The sequence below is a fragment of the Pseudopodoces humilis genome, chromosome 2 (assembly GCF_049639895.1).
Source record: "Pseudopodoces humilis isolate 2021_Gansu_Grassland_sample_001 chromosome 2, ASM4963989v1, whole genome shotgun sequence".
Lineage (NCBI taxonomy): Eukaryota > Metazoa > Chordata > Aves > Passeriformes > Paridae > Pseudopodoces > Pseudopodoces humilis.
In genome coordinates, this window is record NC_142201.1 from 90,402,023 (window position 1) to 90,424,979 (window position 22,957).

Here is a 22,957-nt window from a genome sequence, read left to right on the forward strand (position 1 = left end):
AATCTCTTCTCTTACCACCACTCACTTGCAGATGTCTAGAGAGCTCACAAGAGATGTCCATCTCTCATTGCAAATATGGGGCTCCAGCTGCTCTCAGGTGCTCTGAGGTGGCCTGAGCCACCAGATGGGATGCCAAACCAGATCAGTGCCTTATCAGCCTAATCAATGGATATACAAACACAAACCCATGATCTGTCCCTTTCAGACAGTGTCCATTGCAAGCACAAGCCCTGAATGTTCAGCCTTCCCTTCATTTCAAAGCACTGGCAAAGAGCAAGGAAAGAGCAATGACACCCCTGTTTTCTGTGTAACACAGGCACCCCTTTTGCCTCCCATGGTGGCATTTGCCCCTAAAGACAGGACAGGTGGCTGCAGGGCCATCAAGGTTGCAGCAATGCTGTGGTGGTTGGTGGAATGTTTTTCCTCCTGGAGAGCTCTGGGACAGGTCTGAAGATGTGTGATTGGTGGAAGGGAGAAAACACCTACATTCTCCATCTCTCCCTTTTGCTCAAGCAAGGTCCCTGATCACCAGGGTGCCTGCCACCATCCCCCTGAATTTCAGGAGCAGTCTGTGTGCTGACAGCACAGGGAGCTGGCTGGCCCCATGACACCCTGTTGTACAGGTGAGATGGCTGCCCCACCACTTTTGCTCCCCAATGCCTCTAATCACCGCTCACTCTCACAGAGGCCTGGCACAGGCAGAAGCTATTTATAGCAGGGGAGCCAAGGGGCCACGTGGCCATGCTGGCAGCGCTGCTGGGTGACATTCAAACTGGCTTTGAGTCTGGGGGAAGAAGCCAAAATGAGCTGGGGCAGGGGGGAGCTTCCTCATAAATCAACCCACCATCTCTCTGGCCATGGCTTTCTTCTGCCCTCCTCCAGCCTTCTGCTGTCAAGCACTGACAGCTGTGCCCTAATAGGGACATTCCTGCCCCAGAGGCTCATGACTCCTCATCTCCATCATCCCCCGCCATCCGGCAGGGCTGGGAGGAGGAACAGCAAGAAGACCATCAGCATCAGAGGCATTTGTGCAGCAGGAAGGGAGAGGGAGGAGGCTCTTACAGCTGCTTGGTGGTTCTCAGGGCATCATTACTCCCTTGTAGGGTCTCTAGTATGCTTGTGGTGGGGCTGTCAGTCACACAGTGCGTAAGTGGATTCATTTAACCAGGGTCACTGCCTCTCTAGGAACCAGTTTGGAATTCACAGGGTCTCACCCGGGGTCGCTCTCACCACAGGGCCCTTGCAGAGCGTCTCTCCTTTCCTCACATATCTATTTTCACAAAACAGGCAGGAACTCAATATCTTCAAGAGGCCCCTTCGTCAAAGATGGTGGGAACAGGGTGCAATGGTTTTGCAAAGCTGTGAGAAGATGAACACAAGCATGCCTGGGCTTAGATGCATCTCCTTAGTAAAAAACAGGGGACCAGGATCTGGGGGCTTACTGAAGCCTGGACAGGAGGCATGACTTCAAGCACTTAATAGGAAAAGGAGCCTGCTTTGGCCACCCCATCACATGCATGAAGAAAACATGATGCTATGGAGTCCTGCACTCACTGCTGCCTGGCACCATGCACTTCTGGAGTTAAAATGTCCATGGCACCCACATCACACCCCTCTGCAGGAGGCCACCAAGGCACCACAGAAGAAACAGGTTGTGCTTTGTGTTGGTGGCACAGGACTTTCTTCCAGCCATTCTCCCTGCTTTGAGGTCCCCAGTTCACTCAGGAGCCCTCTCCTGAGGCTGGTGTCAAACAGCAGTAAACAGCACATGGTAGTGCCAGCAAACTCCCTGCTGGAGCACAATGGGAAGAAACCCAACCCTTGTGACCTCTGGGTTATCTCAGCAGAGAGGCAGCATGTGACACATCCCACCCATCGGTGCTGTTCAGCAGCAGAATATGGGTCACTTGTGTCTGTCATGTCATGCTAGCAGGGCCTGATGCCCTTTAGCTATCCTGTGGTGTTAACACTACTAATGTTGGGCTCTCTGCTTCCTCCCACAGCTGGCAGCTCAGGTCCTGGAGCCCAGGAGCATTGGCTTTGGGATGGTGGACTCCAAGAAGGATGCCAAGCTTGCCAAGAAGTTAGGTGAGCCCCAGGTCTGACATCTCTGGAATAGCTTGGAGAGACTGTGGGAGTGATGTCCAACAGGCAGCCCCATAGAGGACAGCCAAATCCTTGTTACCAGGATGATGGTGGCACTTGCACACTGACCACCCGCCCTCCCAACAGAGGCAAGATCAGGGTGGGAGTGAGGATGAGAGAGACAAGCCAAGACCCTTCCAGAAAAAGGGTCTGTTTGCCAAAACAAATCAAACCAAGCAAAAAAGAAAGGCAATTCATGCTGTAATGATGAAAGGGTGTAAGTTCACAGCTTTCTGCACAAAAATAGTAAATAGATGCTGTGGAGTAACTTCCTGCTCTTCCTACGCAGGGACAGGACCAGCACATCAGTGCAGAACTAGAACATATGGGGAAAACACTCAGTCCCCCAAATCATCAGCCCCATGACAAAATGACCCCCATCAACAATTGGGGCAGCCACAGCCTTGCTTGGCAGTCAGGTGCCAATCATTCTGACTTGTTCCCCAGAACAAGGAAAAAGGAAATCTGCTCTGAAGGTAGAAGGCTGCTCCACTGCCCTCCCCTGGACACAGCTGCCTTCCAGGGGCTGGCAGTCCCTTCATATTTTAGCCCGCAAAGCAATACGGAAACACTCTGACACATTAGTACAACGGTACACAAATATACCACTAAACCTAAGGTTTAAGCATACTAGACTATAATTCTCTTCCCTAAATTAGAGGCTGTGAGTGCTAATGGGAGCTAAACTGAAGACAAGAGCTTCTTCATCTCCAAGAAGGAGCCAACTACAAACCTCCTTGGCCAGTGGTACCCTGCCATACTGCATTGCAGGAGGATAGTGCTATTGATTTTGGAGCCTTCAACAAGGTTCTGTGGCACTCAGTCCTCAGTCCAGTGACATAGCATTGAAATCTGTCACTCTGCGGTCTGTAGTATCTCTGTCATTGGTTTCTAACCCTTTTGCCAAGGCCAGCTAAGCCTCAGAGAGTTGGAAGCTCACTTTCAGGTCACTGGTGACGTTCACATTTTTCAGCCTTCTCTGGACAGTGAGCACAACCACAATCAAAATCCCTTTTCTATATAGTCACAGGTTGTCAAAATCTGAGCTGTCAGTTACAGGCCAGTATTTACTGCAAGATAGACAGCCAAGCAAAAACAAGTTCTGGTGCAGAATTTTTCCAGCTGAGACCAAACTGTGACCTGAATGAGGAGTTCAACATTTGGGAAGAAGTTGGCACCAGTTCTGACTGAAGTCTGTCCCCTGTGTCATGAAACATCAGTCAGGGGACTATTCAGGTTGTTATCTTCTAACTAGACCATCACAGCAAACAGGCAACTGCATTTTCCCAGGAGGAATTGCTGGGCTAACAAGCAAGACACTCTGCACTAAACATGCTCTCAACAACATGTTAACCACTTATTTATTTCCCCTCTTCTTCTTTCAGGCTTGGTTGAAGAGGGAAGTCTCTATGTCTTTAAGGACGAGCGGTTGGTTGAGTTTGATGGGGAACTGTCTGCAGATGTCCTGGTGGAATTCCTCTTGGATGTAAGCACAGATAAGCTCAGAGCTTGATAAAACCTCTTGGAGAAGACCCTTCAAATACTTAGTTTGCAAAAAACCCAAATGTACCTTTGTTTGAAATTTCATCCCTGTTTGCTATTCACTGGTAGAGATGGCATTTGACATCTTCCCCAACACCTATCTGACCATGAGTTCCCAGGAAAGGTGGTACCCTTATATGCCACTAATCACTTTATATCTTAGAGGCAACCTCCCCTCTTTCCTGTTTACAGAGTATTTGAGTGGAAGTCAGCTAGGATCCATATAATTGACTGCTGTTCACCCACATCAGTTAGCAAGCTCATGTGCAAACACTGCCATTTGCAAAATCTTTCACACTTTTTCTTTTTTTTTTTTTTAAGAGCTGTTTTCAAAATAGGAATATCCAAGAAGTAGGATTCTCATAGAGCAACTAAAAAGAGCTCAGTACATTGAAAAAGGCTTATGTTGCAAACTATTTGCCCATTTCTAGACACAAGCAACATAGCATCTCTTCAGTGAACATGCCAAATTGCACTGCCACAAGTGAGAGGAGATCAGGGTCCTAGAACTAAACATTCTTGGGTCATTTTGTGCATGGGCACAATGATGTAATCACCTTTGTGCCTAAATGCAAAAGGGATGCTGAATCCCACACCTACATGTTGCACTTTATTTGCATTTTATTCCTAGGAGAGGCAACAGACCAGAACCATGGTCTTCACTTTATAAATGAAAACATTTTGCAGCAGCTTGGCTTTCCTTTGAAGTGAGGCTTGCTTTCTTTGTAAGTGGCCATGCAGTAATGCAGATAAGGGAGGTAAGGTGAGCAGCAGAGCTGGCAGGGTTTGTTTCCCAGGGTGGCAGGTTGCCTACACAGTCACCTGTGGTTCAGGACTGCTGGTGAGGAGAGGTCAGGGAATTAAAGAGATCCTTAGGACCTCAGCTCTCCCTTGACGATGTCTGTGGCTGCATGCATTGGGTATTGTGACCACAACGCATGCAAGTGGCTTCAGGGACAGAAATGGGCATCTGCCCCACCCATAAGGGCTACAAACAGGGCAGAGCTTTGCCGTGACCCTGCAGCAGTGGGATCCCAGGTTCCATGACTCAGGCCACTATGGCAGCAGGAAACTGCACATGCTGCTGCAGGCCCAACAGAGGCACAGCCTCACATTGTAACATCGCTCTCAAGGATGCTGTAAGGTATTTCATGAGGTTTTGCTTGCTAGGCCATCTGGTGTGTCACTGAAAAATCATGTTCTGTGAAAAAAGAGAACAAGGATTTCTGGTTTTGTGTTTTCCACTCAGGAAGGAAAACACCTGGCAAAGCAAGGAAATAAAACTGGACATGTCTGTGGTGCCTTGTCAGCCTGATCTGAAAACAAAAATAAACCCAGAGGTTCTCTATTCCTCTGTAGGCTGTGGCTTGCCTGCTTTTTTTTTTTGTTCTTCAAGTGAAAGCACACTTGATTTATACTACTATTGCTGGGCAAAATAATCAGACTGAACCTTCTCACCAGCAGTGACTAGTTAAGAAAAGGGCAACAAAGTTTGGATCAATGACAGTCTAAAGTGACAGACAGGTCTTCCAACTTCCTCATTAACACTGTGATGTGTGTAGGACCAAAGAACAGGTTTAAACTATTTTGCATAGGAGGAGGATCAGCCAGGAAAATTCATATCCAGACTTTCTACTGCTCAAAACCACTCTAGCATGCTGGTTTTTACATTTTTCAAAAGCAAGGTCTTTGCAATGACCTCTTCCAGCAAATGACACTTGAAAAAAACTATATATAGATTTAGATACACAAGTATCATTCATAGATTTTCAAGATGATTATACCGGCACCTTTCAACTGCTCTTCTTTCTTCTTGGCCTCCTTAAAGCCAGGGCAATTGCTACTCCTTATCCCCCATCACAGTAGGTCCTTCAGCATTCATTTGGGTTACTCCGTCCTCTATCAGCCTCCCTCTCAATGCTTCCACCTCTGCAGTGAACATACTAACACCTCCCTTTGAAGATGACCTGCTTCTCATCTGCTCCTCATGCTAAGGCAGAGGTTTCCAACAGCAGAGAAACTGGGTGACCTCCTTCTCCCTGCTTAGGCTGCTTGTGGCATACCCTGCCAGGCATAGGTTGGTGCTGCAAATCACTGTGTTACCACATGCATTTGTCATGGCAGTTGCTAGAAGACCCTGTGGAGGTCATAAACAGCAAGCTGGAGCTTCAGGCCTTTGACCAGATCGACGACGAAATCAAACTCATCGGCTACTTCAAGGGAGAAGACTCAGAACGTAAGATAAACGTGTTCCTCTTGGGCCTTGCAGCCTGCCTGGGAGCTCCAGGGGCCGGGCACTTGTTGTTCTGCATGAACATGAAGGGTGTTGTGGTATGTGGCAGCCTGTGACAGAGTGAAAATTGCTGGAGGATGAGTGCATTTGCAGGCAAGATTCTGCTGGCATTGCATGAGCCGGGTCCTACCCTAACATCGCTGACCCTTCTGCAAGGTGTCTGATGGCAAGAGAGGACGGCCATAATCCAGAGGCTCCAGCAGTAAAGTGAGTTAACCTCACCCAAAAATCAGCTGAGGTTACAGTTGCACTGAGAGAGCAACTAAAAGGAGCAAAGCGCCCCTTCTTGTGAGCAATGAGCGCAAAGGATCAAAGACGGAAGGAGGGAAGGGAAAGGGGGACACGGATTAAAAAGTACTGTGGCAAACAAACAGCAGCAGTAAGCAGGGCCCTTTGGGGCAGCCTGGCATTGGTCTGTTCCTCCATGCTGACCCCCAACACTGGGAAGAGGCTGGTCCCATGCCCTGAGCGATGTGAAACTACTAATTTGTATTTGTCCTTCCCCAGTACCTTCTGGGCTGATCCAAGTGTGGCCAGCTGTCTGTGAAATATCTTCTTCATTCCCCTTTTCTCCTTCCAGATTACAAGGCATTTGAAGAAGCTGCTGAACAATTCCAGCCCTATGTCAAGTTCTTTGCCACCTTTGACAAAGGGGTAAGCATCCACACATCTTCATGGTAGCTCACATACGCCACCATCAGTTTTCTGAGAGCTCAGGATGTTCCCAGATTTATTGTCTGGTTTCAGCTTCTCATTTTCAGCATTCCTGGATTTTGTGGTGTTGGTGTCTGCATTGATATTTTGGCCATGTCACAAGACAAAAGGAGCTGCAGCATGGAGGCAGGTCCTGATGTGGGTTTGGAACCCAGCCCCTCCAGGTCTGCAGGCCCTGGGCTGTGGCTTTGCTCTGCCCCACTGCTTGACACCAGTAGTGTAGGGGGCAGCAGTGAGTTTTTAAACAAAGATGTTTTGTGGGCCACCCCTAGGAGTGCATGCTCAGAGAGAGAGAGCAAGCACCTTGATCCCAGCTCTGCCACCAGCAAAGACTCTGGATAGGCAAAGAGGCACATCAGGCTCTCTCACCTGTGACTTCTGCACTGCAACAGGTTGCCAAGAAGCTAGGCCTAAAGATGAACGAGGTGGACTTCTATGAACCCTTTATGGATGAGCCTGTTCACATCCCCGATAAGCCCTACTCCGAAGAGGAGCTGGTTGATTTTGTGAGAGAGCACAGAAGGTATGTAGCACACAGGATGCTCCTGGGAAGGGAAGTGGGTTAGGTGTCTGTCATTGTGACTTTGCCTCTCTAGGGCATCGCTCTCAAAAAAATTAGGATGATGACTACTTTTGATGATTTTATGACCCAGGTTTGAAACTGTGAAATTGCTGGTTTTTTCCTAGTCCCAGAGGTGTAAGTATCTGCACAGCAGTCATAGTTCACCACAGTGGAGCTGTGATAACACAGTTTCCCTCCTCCTGCTCTTCTTCCTCCCTGGTTAGTCCTAACTCAAAAAAGCACTGAGGCTGGAAAGCAGTGGAGAGTGAAATCCTTGCCCAAATTGTCCATGCTTTTCATTTAGGTCTGTACAGAAGATGACCTTTCTCAAGCCAAATCCAAATGCTGCCCAATCCCCTCCTTCCCGAAAACAGCTTTACTAATGGGTGTATCCCTCCCCTGATGTCAGATATGTCTGGAGGCAGTCTCTGAGCTCAGACCACACTCAGAGGAACCACAAGGGACTAAGAGGCTCCTGCTGAATGTAGGCACAGAGAAGAAGCCACAGCTGTTATGGCTGTGTTGAACCTTGTGTGGGAACAATGCTGAGCACCCACAGTGTTTGATCAGCTCAGCAGGAGCTGTGGATGCTCGTGCTTTTTGCAGTCAGGTTTATCGCTGTCGTGGTTTTAAACCAATAACTAAGAAAATTACTTATTTCTTGCTGTGAGATATGGATTAGAACAAGAGCAAAACAGGCATAAAACTTAAAAGGGAAAAAAAAAAGAAAGTTTATTGACAAACTACAATAAGAACACCAGAATAAATTTCCAGAAAAACCTTTTCATCCCCTGTCTACCCACTATTCCCTTGTTCACATGACAAAAGAGACAAAAACTTTGGAACTTTGATGGTTAAAACAGTCCCAATTCTTGCTACAGTCTTTTCACCAGTCTTTATAGAGAATCAGAAGTTTCTTCCTGTTAATTTATGGAGTTTCTCACAAGAAAAACTATTTTTGTTATAGTTTTCCATTGCTCTAATGTTAGCTGCCCAGAGCTGCTGTTATTAGAGCCCACTCCTCCCATTTTCACATCACTCTCAAGTGTGTATGGGCCATGAGTCTAGGGATGGGATTTTTAAGGATAAGTTATTCAAAGGCAAAAAGTCTTCTTCATCTGTTTCTGTGAGCTTCACTAGAAAACAGTTTTCTCATTGCCTCTCAAGGCTTCAAATCTTCCAGCACTTCACTGTACCATAATTACTCTACTTTTTTACTCAAAATTTACACTTTGAACACTCTATTCCTCCCTATTTACTGTCATGAATTAAAGGAGTGTTTTCAAGACCTTATTGTCCATTTCCATAGTTTTAACAGAAAGATATTTCAGCTTAATTAAAGCATCTTCTTAATTCTCTACCTTTTCTGAAGCTTCTTTTCTTTCCTGTCCCTGGTAGTTTATAAAGTCTCTTTTCATGTTGATCACTCTCTTTTTCTCTGTCTGGATAAAAAGATTAATACGCAAGTCTCATCTGGGAAATGAAAGAGTTAAAATCTTGCCCAGGCTGTTGTAGGTAGTTCTGTGGCCTCGGCCGGTGCAGGAGCTGGAGCCGTCTGCGATGGAAAGTTCCTCATGGCTGCTCTGGAGAGTGTAGACGCCGTGCCCAGCCCGCTGCAGGTCCAGAGCCTCTCTCCTTCTTCACTCAGCAGTTTCTAGTGAATTTAGTTACAGCAAAAAACCTGCAGCCGAGCCAGAGATCGGCTCGGCCCGGCCCGGCCGGAGCCTGGAGAAAACATTTTCCGCAGGGCCCGCATCTCCCGGCCGGGAGACGCTGGGCCCAGCCCAGTCCCCGCCCGGCCGCATGGCCTGGGCAGGGAACGGGAGGCCTGGAGCTCCGCCACCCTTCCCAGCCAGGAAGACAAAGAGAACCAAGAGAGCTCTGGTTTTACACTTTAAGGTAGGGTTCACAAGTTGATCCCACTTTTCAATGGCCTAAACTGCTGTCAATTCTCAGCAATGACCGATAATTGGTCAGGGGAAAAGACTCCAGGCAGTTCCCAGCAACTTAAACTTTCTTAAAGGTAAAGTAACTCCATGACAATCGCACAGTTGTTTAGGGACTCAGCTACAAAAATAGTCTGGAAGTCACCGGAGAGGCTGATCCAGTGTAAAAGCACAAGGTTAAGTATGGGGGCACAGCTGGCCAGAGGTGCTGTATTTTTATACCCTTAGAAACACCCCTCAGGAGAGTGACTCAGGCTACCTGCTGCTCCTACAACTGCATTTCTCAGCAGACAGTCAAGGGACCAGATGTGTTTGAGGAAAGCAGGGCCATCTATATAGAGGGGTGATCTCCAATCAGGCTCACCTGGAGGTCTGTGTTCACACAGACAGGAGATCATCTCCAGAATCTAAGACTCACCAGAAACAGTTCTTTGCTTTTTCTGAAATATGAAGGGCTCCTCTATCTTCTGTGTACCCACAATTCACTTTGCTGACCTTCTAGGGTTCCTAGCTTTAGTCCTTCCCATTTTCTTTTCCCCAAGTTCTTTCTGTCAAGCAGCAGCATCAGAAGGCTGATTAAGCACAGCCATCTAAATGCTATCCTAACAAAGCAAACTCTTTACCAGCACAAAATTGCAATAGAATTCCCCCAAATCTTGAATATTTCAAGAAGTTTTGTGGTGCTTGGTAGAAGCAAGGCGGTGGGTCATGTATTTTGCAAGTGCCAAAGCTCAGAAAATAATTAAAGAGTCCATAAGACCATATGTCTGAAATCCCAAGGCTGCCATGGCATGGGAAGAAGCCTGGAGTGACAGTGATATGTTCCCAGTAGTTCATGCTGAGCTTCTCAGAGCAGAAGTGCTTCATCCTGCCTTGCCACCACTAAAGGCCCTAAAGCCACAGGCTGGAATTTGTTGGACATGGAGATGATCTGTAGATTAAAATGAAGTAACCTCAACAGCTGCCATGTGCTGGCTCCCTATAGACAGCTCAGCAGGATATTTCCTGCAGGAAGGTATAGAGGACCAGCTGCTCCCTCCCCCTCACACAGCAGACTTTCTCTCTTCATAGGCATGGACTATCCCTCCTAGGATATGCAAAGCCCCACTGCCATCTCTCCATCCCACTGAAGGAGCCCCGTCACATCACCAGGAAAAGCTACCACTGGTCAGCTGTACCCAGATGCTTTGACATGCCCTAAACAGCCCTTCCAAAACCAGCTTTCCCACTACTTTGCTCAGGCAGGGCTCACTACCACTTTCTCCAGTCCTGCACAGAAACTGGGATTTGCTGAGCTTTCATTGCAGCCTCAAGACAGGAGCTGAAGCAGGTGCCCAGGAGGAGCTCATGCACAGCCTCCCAGCTGAGGCTTCCCTGCACAGCTGCAGGCTGTGGTGGGAAAGTTCTTCCTCTCCACAGAAGGTCAGGAAGCCCGTGCTCAGCACCGTGGCGTTACTCATCCATGGCTGCACAGATGGGTGTCCATCTGGGCATGGTGGTCACTGCCACTCCAAGGTCTCAGCCCAGATTTCACTCTCAGTTGCACAAATACAAATTACATGGTGCAGTCCTCTGGGCTGATGCCTCTTTCACATGCAAAATGCTGGGGTTGGAACCTCCACTTCTCTGCAATGTGGTGTAGCAGCATGGGGGCTAAATTCTGCTCTCACTTACCCAAACCCCACTTGCCTCACTCCTCCAACACAGGAAAGTATCCAGAGTAAACAGAGATCAGTACGTGTAGGTGTGGCCAGATCCTTCCCACTAAGTTTCCTTTCTCCAGGAACTTCCCCCAGAGAACAGCTAGGGAAAGTGTCTTAAAAGCCAAGTACAAGTATGCCTAAATACATAATGTGCATTCACCTGATTTAATCTCTAGTTTTGGACCACCAACAATGAAAGGACTTGCTAGTTCAAAAATTATATCCCTGGTCTTGTGTTTAGTGGCTATTTCTTCAATTTCTATAGCTGTTTTTACCTTATTTCTGTTTTGATGCTGAATGTACCAAATTGTAATGAGTTCAGGAGCTGAAATATGCATTGTATCAAAAGACCATTGTTACTTGCTTAGCTTATACCTGCTACCTAATAATTTCTCTGGGCACCTACTAACTCTTGTCTTAAGGGGAACAACAATTAATACTTAAGGTAATCTGTAGGGAGAGAAACACAGAATATTCTGATTTGGAAGGGACCCACAAGAATCATCAAGTCCAACTTTTAAGTGAATGGCCTGTGTAGGAGTCAAATCTGAAACCTTGACCTTATTAGAACCTTGGCCATGTTCTAAGCTATTCACGTTTTCTTTACCATTCCAAACTTTTTAGAATACCTGCTGAATCCCTCTTCAGTCACCTCTTTTACAGGATAAAGAATTCTTATCTATTTAATCTCCATCAAACAGGGGTCATTCCATACCTTCACTCACCGTTCCCATGTTTCCAAGTGCCATTTTCAGTTGTCCATGTAATTTCTGGGATGGGATGACCAGAACTACACATAACTCCACTGTGGAGGCTCACATAGTAGCTGTCCACTGCCACAATGGTATGTTTTACTCCTTGGCCACTACCCAACTGTTTGCAAACCTTCTTTTGGCCTTTTTCCTTTGGAGCTGATTCTTTCTCCATTTCTGACACCTGGGCCCCTTTGCTGAGAGGCAACAATTAATTACAACTAATTTAGAACCAATTGCTGCACCTGTACAGTCAGGGCTGGTTTTCTGCAAGCATGTTACTTGCTATATGTCTGTCTATCAAGCAGACACTCAAGTCTCAGGAGATCCTCTGTATCAACTCATAGTCAGGCCTTTGTTGGTTGCCAAAAATATTGGATATGATAAGCAAATACTGCCATATTACTATTTCCCATCTTTTCAGATTATGTGAGGATATATTATGCATATGATCATGCCAAAGAACATGCTATGAATCTTAATTGTTTAATTCCCTCTGTCAGGAAAACTGACCATTCATTTCCACCCTTCAATGTTATTAATCCACAGGAGATTCCCCTCCTCTGATCTAACTGGAACTCACTTCTGTGGCTCCTCAGGTCCTTTAGCAACCTCTAAAAAATGTTCCCTTGTTTCCATGGCTTTGTTTGTGAGGCAAACTGAAGTGACAGGTTACACATCTCACTTATTCCACCTGGTTCCGGCAACACGCTGCCACTTCTACCAATCTGTTCTAAAACCTCATAGACTGACACTTCTCTTTGCAGCAGCTCCTGGGGCAGGTCAGCCAGGAAGACCTGCTCTGCTGGGGGATCCTCCCCAAACAGCTAGTACCACAGCAAGCAGATGTGCAAAGGATTATTTGTGCTTGTCTGTTATGGCTTTGTGTTCCTTGGGTGGCCCTCTAACACCCCAGTCAACTCTCAGCCTTCCAGGCTCTCTGATGGGCTTCCTGCTACAGATATGCCTGAAAATATTTGCTATGAATCTTTTTTCCTTTATGAACTACTTCTCAAAAAATTTGTTTTGACCAGTCATAGGGTTTAAATTTACTTGTCAGTGGTTGTTAGGGTCCAAATTTTCTTCCCAGAGTTTATTCTGTCTTCTTTGCTTCAGCAGAGGTGGGAAGGATTTCTGTTCTGAAATTATGCTGGGGTGAAACCAGGAGAAAGGGGGGACAGAGCCCATTAGGAATGTCCCAGGGACACCAGAACAAAAGTGAATGTTGTCTCATGCTCTCAGCACAGACAGAACAGTCTGCCATGTGTGAGACTAATTCATCAGCACATCCCAGCACAGAGAGGCATCTCATCTTCTCAAGCAGAAATAGTGGCTGCAGTGACTCCAGTGGGGCCATGGACAGGGTTTTATCAGCACAAATAAAGGCATAAATTGACCTGCATTCTTGCATTCAAAATGTGGTGGCTGACTCCAGCCACCAGCCAAACGTGCCACGGTGACCTTTCCTGTGATGCTGACATGTGTGGCAATGCTGGATATGTCCTCAAAGAGCATTTCTGTCTTCCTTTCAGGGCCACCTTGAGGAAGCTGCGCCCAGAGGACATGTTTGAGACGTGGGTAAGCACATGTGGTGGGAACAATTGTGTCCCCTGCCAGCTTCCAACAAGAAACTGCTGCTCAAGAGCTCTGGTCTCTGGCTGGGCAAAGCATTACCTTTCCTTCCTTGCAAAGCTCCTCTCTCTCTCCTGGGAAAAAGGGAAAGCCTTGGCTTCGATGCCTAGTGCCTCAGTTCAAACAGGGTGCTCAAATGCTTCACAGAGCAGCGATGGAGAGCTGGGCTGGCTCCTGCTTGCTTCACTGAAGGAAGAGGGAAAGCTAAGCAGTGTGCCAGGCAGGTGTGGGGCCTGTGCAGTGATCCTGCCCAAGGATGCTCCATCTCAGCTAAGGGACATCAGTGCTGCTGGTGGGGTGATTTCTGTGGCCTGCTTGCTGGGTGAGCTATGGAGATTGTGCAGATGTCTCATGGAAACTCACAGAATCATAGACTGCTTTGAGTTCAAAGGAACCTTAAAGATCATCTGGTTCCGAGCCCCTGCCATGGCAGGGACACCTTCCACTAGACCAGGTTGCTCAAAGCCCCATCCAACCTGACCCTGCACACTTCTAGGGACTGGGGCATCCACAACTGCTCTGGACAACCTGTTCTAGTGCCTCACTACCCTCAGAGTAAAGAATTGCTTCCCAACATACAGCCTAAATCTACCCTCTCTCAGTTTAAAGCCATTCTCCCCAATCCTGTCACTACATGTCCTTGTAAAAGTACCAAAGCAGTTGTACAATACAAAATGGAAGTGAAGGCAGGCAGTACAGTTAATTATACAGATTTCAAAGCAGATCGTGCATTGACTGCACTCCTCACAGTGCAAGCAAGATGCAAATCGGCAACTGTGAAGAAATAACCTGCATTTTGGCCCCTGTCACACACAGACGACTCTCGTGGTCTGTAGGGCTGGGAAAGAAGAGAAGGGTGAAAATGAAAGAAAAATTGTGTATAACAAATTATCCCTTCACTGTGAGTGAATATTGTGTTAAAAGCTAGTCAGGGGCTCTCAAGTGCCAGATGAATGCTGAAAAACAAAGCTGAACAGGTGCTTTACAGATACTAAAGAAGATGCAGTCATTCTTCCAAAAGGATTTTGGAAGACACATTTATAACAGCATTCAGATGTCCCTGTCTTGGCTGTGTAACATGAAATGCCATGGCACTCCAAAGTGGCAAAAACCTTGAGAGTCTTGAATACAGCAAGGCAAGAGGTAATAAAACTGAACCAGGAGTTATGAGTCCCTTAGGCACAATAGCTTTTCATTTTTTTAAAAATAAAGATTCTGTGTAGAACTCAGCTTCCAAGATCCACCAAAGCCCCTCCAAGGTTTTTAATGGGGCTTCAGTGAGACCCAAATTTCACATGCAGTGGTTTCACTTTCATACTGACCATATTCTAAAAAGGCCTCACAAGAAGTGTGAATTCCCAGTGGTGGGATGCTTGCTCAACCAGCAGCCTGGGAATACAGAACTTGCCTCTGCTATGTGCAGTGGGGTCATAACTGCAGAGGACAGGGGGCTGGATTCTGATCTCACTGAAAGTTCACAACATCCTCACTGCTTTCACTGGACTTAGTCCAGTTTTGTGTGCTGCCTTGTAGGCCAGAACAGAGCTGCTTTATATAGGTATATACATGTAATTATATACAGCATATAGATATATACTTTTAATTTTGCTATCTGACAGTGCTGCTGAAAAATATGAAGAAAAAGCAACAGTATAAATTTTGCCAACTATAAGTGGTCTGAATCCCAAGTAAATCTGCCTAGAATGTCCTGGTGAAAATGTATTCCCTGAAGATGTTCACAAAGGCTGAGCATCCGCTATTGTTTTTAAAGATAATGTTTTCCACTTAATCTTTCAGGGTTTTTTTTCCCTTTCAGTATTTGATGGTGGCTTTGTCACCTCTGGGCTCAGAAGGGAAAAGAAATTAGCATTTAGATGGGAATTTTTTCTTGCATTAAAACCAATTGAAATGGAAACTGGGACCGACAGCGGGTGAGGAAGGCGAAACCGATCCATGGGATAATTCAGAGATGACATTCATAGCAGGCAGATGATGAACCGGCCAGCAGATCCATTGGCCTTTGCCAATATCATTGCTCGTGTTTCATGGAGAAAAGTAATCCACCAGGCTGTAATTTCTATTCTCCACTCATTGGAGCCCTGAAATGAGCCCCCACTCAATTTCCTCACTGCTCACAGAGACCCTCACCTAAAGCAGAGACCCCAAAAAGGGGCCCAAATGAGCCACCTTGCCTCTCATATTGTGATGCAATTGTGAGCCCCAAAGGAGCATGTTTTGGGGCTGAGCATGGTGGCAGATATTTGTTTCCTTGCAAACCGTACCTTGGGAGCTGAAAATTTATGAGGGTAGGGGGGGGAGGCATGAAGGGGGAACCTCTATTCTTGTGCTAGAGCCCTTGACCTTTTCTGCAGAGAAGCTTTTGCCTAACATCATCAGAAGCTCCCTTGCCATTGCCATCATGGTGCCCACCTCATTTCTATCTGAAGAGTTTCAGCAGCACAACCCAAACTACCCCCTTTAGCACTAAATACCTTCATGAGTCAGCCTCACCTGAGCTCCCATTTTTGGTTTCTCAGTGGGGCTCCAGTCAAGCCTCCCTTTGTAACTGACCTTTCTGAAGGCATCCCACTGCTCCTTATCTCCAGCAACCACCCAGACACTATCCTCCCTCCTTGGCCCATCAGTAATAGTTGTGTTGTTTCCAGGAGGATGACATGGAGGGTATCCACATCGTAGCCTTTGCTGAAGAAGATGACCCAGGTAGGAGGCTGTTTTCTTCCTTGTGTAGCTCTCCATCCTTCAACAAAGCATATTTTCATGTGCTTTGACTGTGGAGCCCAGGGAGCCTAGCACCCTGGCCAGGATGGGGAGCCCAGCCTACTGGAGTGGGTGCCAGGATGCTTCTGGGTGTTAATGCTAGCAGGTATGCTAGCCAGGACTCAAATTTTGGATAAAAATGGATGATTGCCTGGGAAAAAAGTCATGCCTTCCACCCCAGTAACAGGATTCGCTCCCTAACTCTGCGTCCATCTTGCTGTGTGGCTCTGGGAGAGTGCTGAGGGCTGGGTGTGGAATAGGCATGCCGGAAACCTGAAGCCACCAGCTCCTGAAAAGCTGTGGCATCCGTGCTTCCCAGAGCCATCAGCAAATCAGAAAGCTTTGGCCTCTTGGGGGCTCAGTTCCTCCCTCACCACAAGAAAATAGTGACATTGTTCTACTCCACGGAAGGATTATGGGGCTTAAGTCATGTGTAACTAATTTCAATACCCGAGGAGGATGCTTGAAATTAAAAGCCTTATTATCAAAAGAAAGCGCTGGGAGACAGCATTTTAATGAGAGCTATAAACAACTCCTGCATGCATAGGGGAGCCAGGGAAGCTGGAAACCCCACAAGCAAAAAGTGCCTGTGCATTTGCAGGAGAGTTGCAGCAGTTCATATATCATTTCAGATGGTTTTGAGTTCCTGGAAATCCTGAAGCAGGTTGCCAGGGACAACACTGATAATCCTGACCTGAGCATTGTCTGGATTGACCCTGATGACTTTCCTCTGGTGAGTGGCAGAGGCTCTTTGCCTGTCTTGGATTTAATTCATGGTTGGGATGGGCATGAGGGGGTGTGTGGGGGTGTGCATGTGCACACAAGGGTGCAGGAATTACCCCAGGGAATCTGGGACAGGGAAGGATGGGAAACTGGACCTCAGGCCATCCCCTTGAAAGCTGCATGTTTGGGTCTGCCTCCCAAGAAGGTGTTGTCTTGGGAACACCTCCGGAATCGGCACTTTGATTTGCCAAGTCTGGCAGCCCAAGCTTGCATTCGGCCTCTCCTCTCTCCTGTGCACACATGGATGCACATTCCTAGCTCCACAGCCCAGCTGACTGAGCTAATGCAATGGAAAACACCCCTGTCTGAGTCTTGTGTCTCACTCCTGCAGCTCATCACTTACTGGGAGAAGACCTTCAAGATTGACCTGTTCAGACCACAGATCGGGGTGGTGAACGTCACAGACGTGAGTAGCATGTGCCCAGAAAATCCAGTGATCCTAAAATTAGGGTGCTGGAAAGGTTGGGTCCTGAGGTACACTGGAACCAGTGGGATTTCCACTGTTAAGTACAGGTAGAACAGGCTTTTCCCCTGGGGAAAAAACATGAAGAACTCACCAGTGCTTTGTAACACCTGCCTCAGGGTTTCGAACACCTTCAAGGTTGGGCTTGAGGGCTTTAGTCTGAGTGTGTTTGCTGCCAAATCACACACAAACCACATTTGCTGAGGACAACATCAGCCTCTGTGGCCTGGAATTCAGGGCTTTGCCCAGTTTTGGTTTCAAGGTCTTGCATTTCCACCCCGACTCACAGCACCTACCTCTGTCCATTTTCTGCTCCAACAGCTTGTGTGACTTTGTGGAGAAAAAGTGTGTGTAGGGGGTAAAGAAAGCCATGCTTAGGGGAGGGGAAGAGGAGAAAAAGGAGAGGTTTTTTTCCCTACAGAAGCCAAAGGGCACAGCTTGAGTGTAGGAGGGAAAATTATCCCAAACAGATGACAAGGAGAAACTGCACAGCTTGAAAAAAGCTAAATAAATACACAGCTTTAACAGAAGTACAGCATAAACTGGTAATCAAGGGATCCTGCTGTGGCAAGGAGGGTACGCTGGGGTTCTTCCAGGCCTTCCTCCCCTTCAGCCATTGTTGTTTAGGTAATGCTGGAGGGATTTGGGTGGGAAGAGGAGATCTGCCTGCCCCACATCTGGTGGCAGTGAAGGTTTCCACACCATCCCACAGGCAGCAGCTGCAGAGGGAGACCTGCAGATGCAGGTGCTGCTTTGGCACAGCTGAGGGAGCAGCAGTACCCAGAGCAGCCACAGCTGCGCTACTGGGACAACTTTCAGCAGCTACTGTTTTCACTGCGGTTGCCTTCAGGCCAGAAAGCCTTGGGGCTGATCTCATGTTGCCTGCACACTGTGGGCTTTTAAGGCAGGTGGGAGAGGGACCAGTCTGACCCTTCCCAGGAGAGATCTCAGAAGAGCTGCTGAGTGCAATGTAACATGCTTCACAGCCCTGACACAGAGAGAAGCCATTCTTTCCTCTTTCTGACAATAACAGTCCAGGTGATCAGAGAGCCTGTAATGCAGCATACTCCTGCCTGGCTCACCTATTACCTTAGTTTATTTTTAATGTTTAAGTGCTGGTTGTTTGTTTTAATCTCTGTAAAATGAACTTGTGTGGATATGTAAGTGTCTCTGGAAGCAGAAATCTCTCCACTGCAGAAGTGTTTGTAAATTGGTGCTTGACTTCATGTTTGAAATTTGAGTCATAAGTGAACTTCATGTTTCTTCAGAAGAGAACAGGAGGGAACTTAAAATTGAGACAAGTGCATGGGGCTGGGTTCTGATTTGGCTCAACACTGACCTTGCTTCCAGCCTCCATATCCTCTCTCCTGTATCACCTCAGTAAAAAGGGACAGCAAGGGTTGTGCAACTGGATGGTTGTGCCTCCTGCTGTAACAGATGCTGCTAGGCTACAACATGGGAGACGTGGTGGGGAAGGCAAAGCAATGGAATTGTGAAGAAAGCAGAGCCCCTGGATCTTGCTCATCCCACTGAGGGGGTCGAGAGGCTGACTTGGGAGTCACAGAGTAGTTTCAGCCCTGGTTGCATGTGAGCTTTTTGCCTGTAATAGAGCAGTACTCCACCAGACCATGGAGCAGACACCTAGAGAGTGAAGACCCAGTGAATTAACGCTTCTTAGCATTAGAATTGTAAAGGGACAGATAAAAGGAAAAAGGGCCAAAATAGCACCTGTCACCTAAGTTCATGGGAGAAATTAATAGACAAGCCGGAAAGAGAACCCAAGTCTTCCAGTCTTATGCCCTTAATACAAGCCCTCAATACAGTATCTCCCTTCATTCCCTTATATTTACTGTGACTGGCCTAGTTTAAGTCATATCAAAGCTACATTAAACAGTGTAATCAGTGGAAATTCATGGGAGTAGGATTGTCAGCGGCATGAGAATCATATAGAAAGCAGAATTAGATAAGAACATATGCCTTATTATTCAGCAGCCACTTAGAGACCTGTAAAAACTCATACATTGTCTGGCTTTGATACAGTAAATGTTTCAGGTTTTTGATTACAGTATTTGCAGGTTTCATTTCATTCCTCTTAAGTCCTTTTTTTATTTCTCAAGAGAGATTTAAGAAAGTTCTAGGTTGGCGGGTGGTATCTTAAACAAACATTGAGCTCATTTTGTTATTTCAGTGTTACATCACTGCATTGAGCCAAGTTACACAGGTACAAAGTGGGACTTACACAACAGAGTGAAAATAAACACTGCCGTTGGCTTCAGTGGACATAACCCTCGTGACCCCATCACTTCTGTAAAAACCTGCCAATGCAAACACCAGAGCTCCCAGCAGCCCCAGCTGGCTCATCACATTGTGATGACTGTGGTGGCTCAGGACTAGGGCCACGATGCCCTGCAAAATATCACTGCTTTATTTGCACAGCACCTTCTTGATGTGAAATGGAGCCACTCCCCTTCCCATTATTTAGAAGTGTCACTTTTTGCTGCACAAACAGTCCTGAGGTTAGGGACATGAACATTTGAGTGAAGCAAGAGCTGCATGCCTCTCCAGGATTCTTTTTTATTACAGTTTTGGTGATTTAGGAGGAAAATATTGTATGGGAGACACAGCTTTCCTTGAGCAGAAATTGGCCTGGTTTTTTAGCAAGCCATAAATCAAAGAGAATTAGGTACCACAGACAGGGAAAGAAGTTGTATGCACTTGCAAAAGCTGGTAATCTTCTGGTATGCAAAGATGATTCTGCAGCCTCAAATGCTGAATGAGATAACCTCACAGTGCCTCTGCAAAAGAGGAGTCTGATCCTGTTTTATGGAGGGGAGACAGTGAATGGGAAGGGTCTTATCCAGGCATTTACCCAAGGAACCTATAGCAAAGCAGAGGAAAACTTGCATTTCTAGACCTCAGAGACCAAATAAGCCTGCTGTCCCTGGGTAATAGTCACATATTTGTCTTTGTCTTCTTACTGAATTCTCCCATCCCCTTTGGTTAATGGAAGTAATGCAGACAGCCAGAGGGAAAGAGCACGGGCACCTGCAGCCCAGGGCATTGGTGTTTCTCACCACTCTTCAGCTGAGATGCATGTTGTGCATCTCAGCCATGCATGGGAGCATGCATGAGGTGATCTAAGGGAAGGGTCTTCCAAGAGCAGGAATTATTATCACACATGGAGAGTTCAGAGCAAGGTCCTGAGGAAGAGGTGATTGTAAAAGAGGCTGGGGAGGAAGAGTGCTGTCAGGGGGTTGTGAAGGCTCCAAGGAAGAGGTCCCAGAAGGGCTCTGGACGGAAGGAGGGAAACACTGTGATGTCTGCAAGCCAGGGTGATGCAGCAGGTGCTGGCAGAGGTCTCTTTGACATCTCTTTATGCAGCCTTGCAGTCTACAGAGCAGTCCAGATAGAGCGAGGAATGCATCAGGTGGGCAATGCTCCTGCTCACAGGTGTAGGCAGCAGGCACACATCTCATCAGGGCACACGGCACCACACACCCCTGTAAACCTGCTGACCAGTCCCACTGCCCTGGTCAGCCACAGCAGCGCTCCTGGGGGAAGTGCTGATCCCAGTGCATTGGCAGAGAGACGCCCAAGGCTGTAGAAAGAGGGAGCTGATGCCCAGCCGTGCTCCAATGCTCACCCCCCAACAGCCGTGTACCCCGCCTCCTCCCTGTGTCCCTGAGGGCAGCTAACCCCTCATCACCTGTCCCTGCAGGCTGACAGCGTCTGGATGGACATCAGAGATGATGATGACCTGCCCACAGCCGAGGAGCTGGAGGACTGGATAGAGGACGTGCTTTCCGGGAAGATAAATACCGAAGATGATGACGACGATGAAGATGATGATGATGACGATGATGATGACGATGATGACGATGACGATGACGACGACGACGATGACGATGATGACGATGACGATGACTAACTGTGACTCTATGCAGTTTGACTTGTGGGGCCCGAGAGCCCTTGCCCTGCGGCAGGTCCCTCCATTGGAAGACCTATGTTTGAGCATCAGCAAGCACCGCCGCTCCTCTTTCCCCCCTGCCCCGCTCCCCCTGCCCTCGCCCGTGCCGGGACCCCCTCGCCTGATTCCCAGCGGTGCTGAGCCACCGGGACTGCCCCTGCGGAGGGCAGCACCTGCAGGCACCCAGCACCGCTGCAAATCATGCCTCCTTAGTAAGGACAGCAGGAATCTGCAGGGAATCTGCCCCGAGTGTCCCAGGGCAGGAGAAAAGTGCCTGCCTGCTTGCTGCCACAGGGACGCAGGGAGCCAGTTTGTACTTTCCGTGTTCATCAGCCCAGCACTTAACATCCAAAGACCAAATCTCACTTCAAGACATAGGGAAAACCCTAACTGTAAAGTTTAGCCCTTTTATTAAACACAATGCCCTTTGCAGCTACTCTGCCAAGACCACTCAATCCTGCAAGTTCTGCTGCGGGAGTCTGTAGCTACTCCCTAACATGCTAAGAGCCAGAAAAATGCTTTGGGAGGGGAGGGAGGTTTTAGGGATGCTATTAAAGTTTTCATTGATTCCACATAATGACAGGATATTCTTGTCCGGCAGTGCAATACAAAACCAAACACCGGGTCCCCTGTCTGAACTTCTTTCTTCTCCAAAGCTCAGGCCACAGCTGGAGTCAGTGCAGGGGGCCTGATACAAGACACAAAGCTCATGAGTTCCTGAACTGCTGGACAGGCTGGCCCAGCTCTGAGCCCAATGTGAGTCCAAACCACTGAGTCTGAAGGTCATGGCACTGAGCCAAGCCAATGGAAATATCCATAAGGGTATATGAAGCATTCCTATTCCCCATGAACTTCCAGCTTTTGCTGACTCTTCACTCAAAGCCCGTGTAGCATCTTTTCCCATGATCGAGATGTTGGGAGGGAACACATCCATATTAGATAGTGGATGAGGTGCACTGGGGTGTGAGCAGCAGACGGATCCAAGCTGTTTGCCTTTCGAGTATTTAGTTTCTCCCTGCTTGGAGACTCAGATATCCCATGTGAGAGGCCTCTTTTGACTGCAGGCTGAGAAGGAGCTCAGGGTTTGGCCAGTTTGCAGTCAAGAGGATCACTCACAAAGGCAAGGGTCTGTACCATGGTCCTGGCAAGTGTAGCACCACCCATGTGCAGGTCACTGTGGCAGCATTAGGCCTCCCTGCTTTCCCATGCTGGCAGATTTCAGTTGTCTTAGCTTATCTTTGGCAATAGTGCAATGAATGGAGAGTTTGGAGATGGTTTTATCTTTATAAATAGATTTATAAAGATGTTCTCCAGTTGTTCTGAGATGCTAGCATAGGTAGTGTACACATCTCCTCTCTTGCTATAAATGAAAAACATTGTTCCTTATACTGGCCTGGGACAGAGGTAGGTGATGTGAGGGGAAGTAACAGTGCGAGGGACAGAGGAGTCTGAGTTATGCAAATGTGAATCAGCCCGATGAAAAACAAGGCTTACACTATATATATTTCCTTTATCAGATTAATTGCAAAGCAAGATTTTATAGGTATTTTTTTCCTGTCTGTTTATCAGTTTCTTTGACTCTCTCTACATTAGCTGAAATAGAAATTTGAAACTACTGCTATAAAATAGCTGAAGTATTGATATGTTCCCATGTGTACCATATCCCCTTGGTGGAAA

General features: G+C 47.3%; 1 protein-coding gene across 1 annotated transcript in view; it reads left to right on the forward strand.

Annotated features, from left to right (window-relative positions):
* CASQ2 (calsequestrin 2) overlaps positions 1–21,905 on the forward strand; it is a 34,203-nt gene extending 12,298 nt beyond the window's left edge. The window contains exons 2-11 of the mRNA XM_005523893.3: positions 2,004–2,088; positions 3,531–3,631; positions 5,812–5,923; positions 6,561–6,634; positions 7,087–7,217; positions 13,190–13,235; positions 15,956–16,010; positions 16,700–16,800; positions 17,182–17,256; positions 21,032–21,905. Of these exons, the coding sequence (XP_005523950.1) occupies positions 2,004–2,088; positions 3,531–3,631; positions 5,812–5,923; positions 6,561–6,634; positions 7,087–7,217; positions 13,190–13,235; positions 15,956–16,010; positions 16,700–16,800; positions 17,182–17,256; positions 21,032–21,241 (990 nt within the window). The 3' untranslated portion in view covers positions 21,242–21,905. The remainder of the gene's footprint in view (positions 1–2,003; positions 2,089–3,530; positions 3,632–5,811; positions 5,924–6,560; positions 6,635–7,086; positions 7,218–13,189; positions 13,236–15,955; positions 16,011–16,699; positions 16,801–17,181; positions 17,257–21,031) is intronic.
* The last annotated feature ends 1,052 nt before the right edge of the window (positions 21,906–22,957 follow it).